Source organism: Musa acuminata, chromosome BXJ2-8, assembly GCF_036884655.1.
Source record: "Musa acuminata AAA Group cultivar baxijiao chromosome BXJ2-8, Cavendish_Baxijiao_AAA, whole genome shotgun sequence".
NCBI lineage: Eukaryota > Viridiplantae > Streptophyta > Magnoliopsida > Zingiberales > Musaceae > Musa > Musa acuminata.
In genome coordinates, this window is record NC_088345.1 from 14,216,796 (window position 1) to 14,219,297 (window position 2,502).

Below are 2,502 nucleotides of genomic sequence, written 5' to 3' on the forward strand. Positions count from 1 at the left end.
GGTCAAGTAATATTACCTAGCTTAGGTGTTAGTATCATATGAGTCACCAAATATGTGTTTCAATTTCATTGCTAGCATCCAATGATCATGTCACTAATGTATCTTTATTTTTTAGTATTTTTTCTTAATTTACTCTATATTTTTAAGGTTTTAGGGCCTATAAATACCGTCTTCATGTTTGGCTGGTGAGAGCATCTATTGTGCTTGCAATGTTTTCCGATTCTCTATTAGAGGTTTGATTTTTATCTACTTTTTGGGCTTTAGTTGGATGACTAAGTTATAGAGATACCTATAAAAGATTGAATATTTCAAGCACAAGCTTTTTTTACCAATGCTTTGATAAAAGAAAGTTGTAGAGGATTGTTGATCTTCAAACTTTGGAGAGAAAAAAAACCAGTGAACGTCAATGGCCTCATAGACAGATAAAATAAGAATGGATCGTAGATCAAAAATATTGAACCACTATAAAATTAGTATGTCTCCCTATCTTATTTTTATGTTTTTCTCCTGTTCTTACTTATGAATCCCAAAATAATGAAAATGATTGAAAAACTTCTGTCAAGAGACTGAGAATATAGTTGAGAATGAAGTTGACACAATAAACGTGGCAAAATTTCTAAATAAAGATATGACAAATATCTACATCAAACTATATATTTTTAAGAATGTGTTTTTATTTCTATTTATTTTGAAAATGGCTATACCAAGAAACGTGTGTGATTTTTAATTTTTCCAAACATGATTTGTGAAGTGTCACGCCACTCATCAAAACCCCTCGTAATTGGAGAACTAATTGGCCTTTCTCCATGATAGTTGCCATCTCGTGAGGTTTCAAAAAATACGTTGGGCTGCTGGTTTTATATAAATTACTTGTCATAGCAAACAATTATTATGGTACAAACAAATCTGATACAAAAGAATATTCTCAGAACATAACTTCGATAATCATTAACTTATCCTTACATAGCTCTCACTGCATCAAACCTGGGCTCTTTGGCCGTGAACTTCTGCTTCACGTACACCTCCATGTAATCCCCGAAAACAAACTTGGGGTACAAAGCTGGAGCGTCGTCGTTGCTGATTCCCGGAGTGATGGTGGCCTTCAAGGAGGGGTTGTAGAACGAAGCAATGGAGCGGCGGTTGCCATCGCTGGTCGTGAGCACGCGGTGCCACACGCTCTTGTAGCGACCGTTGCTGAGTACTTCGATCTGGTCTCCGGTGTTGATGACGATGGCATTGGCCACAGGCTGCACGTCGATCCACTTCCCATCTTTTAGGATCTGGAGGCCACCAACTTGGTCGTCCTGGAAGAGGAGGATGACACCGCCAGCATCGGTGTGGGCGCGAAGGCCGTTTACGAGGTCCAGGCGCGGGCATGGCGGATAGTGGCTCACCTTGGTGCCGAAGAAGGGCTGGTGCTCACCGTTTCCTGAAAATACTTTCTTGATGTAGCCATTCTCAAACCCCATATTCTCATCCATTACTTCCATCACTTTCTCAGCCAGCTTCCTCAGCTCTTCCCTGTACTCCTTCATGATCTCGCTGCATGAAGAGAGCAAACGTCAACAACTTTGGCGACAAACCATCATATTATGAGTAGCAAATCAAAGATCAACAATCCAATTCTTGCGCTGGGGCAGCTAGCTATTCAGCAGTGATTATAATTGACTTTCTAATGTTGTTCATTCGTTTATGTGGAACAGGGAATGGAACAAGCATCATTGGAGCTTCGTGAATGAAGTACCTGAACTCCGGAGGGTTGGACGGCCATTCGTTGTCGTCCTGGAGAAGGAAAACATCCTCCCAGTCCACGTTATCCAAGCGCTTAACATCGGCCGCTTCCCCTTCTTTTTCCACCAGTTTGTTCAACAGCTGCACTGGTTTGGATCCCTTGAAGCCCTTCGCTCTGAGCCGATAGCACTCCGAGCATACCTTCTTCACGCGATCCAGAAGCTCCACCGGAATCCCATGGTTCACCAGCTGCAAGCACATTAGATTACTTGGAATAAGTACCAGCATCATGTTCAGAAGAACCATGGACGGGAGAAAGGAAGAAGATCGGGAACATGAAAGCACATCCTCCATGACAACAGACCTGAAAGAATCCCCATTCTTCACATCCATTGGCAATCTGTGCCAAAGTTTCGGCTCTTTGCTTGCCCTTCAACTTTGAGAAATCAATGACTGGAATGGCCATTTCTAACAAAAGATTTATTTTCTGAGAAGACGGATGCGATGCTTTGGTTGAACTTTGCTTCTTGAGTTCGATGAAAAGAAATGGAGCTACTTGGGGCTTTTTATAGTGCAAAGATTGAGCTTCACTTCAGATCTTACGTACAAATCAAAGGAAGAAACGAGGAAGTATGCCAAGTGTTGTTGGTCAACCTTTCTTTTCCTTGGTTATTAGAAAGAGACAAAGAATTGTTTGTCAACCTTTCTTTTCCTTGGCAAAGACCACAAGTACTTATTAGAAAGAGACAAAGACCACAAGCACTTCCACAC

The 2,502-nt window shown here is 41.3% G+C and overlaps 1 protein-coding gene across 1 annotated transcript; it reads right to left on the minus strand.

Annotated features, from left to right (window-relative positions):
* Positions 1 to 907: 907 nt before the first annotated feature.
* Positions 908 to 2,272, minus strand: LOC135619288 (1-aminocyclopropane-1-carboxylate oxidase-like). Its single transcript, XM_065121170.1, has 3 exons — positions 2,096 to 2,272; positions 1,745 to 1,980; positions 908 to 1,542 (listed from the first exon to the last, which is right to left on the minus strand). The coding sequence occupies exons 1-3, from the start codon at positions 2,195 to 2,197 to the stop codon at positions 960 to 962; spliced, it is 921 nt and encodes a 306-aa protein (XP_064977242.1). The 5' UTR covers positions 2,198 to 2,272; the 3' UTR covers positions 908 to 959.
* Positions 2,273 to 2,502: the final 230 nt, after the last annotated feature.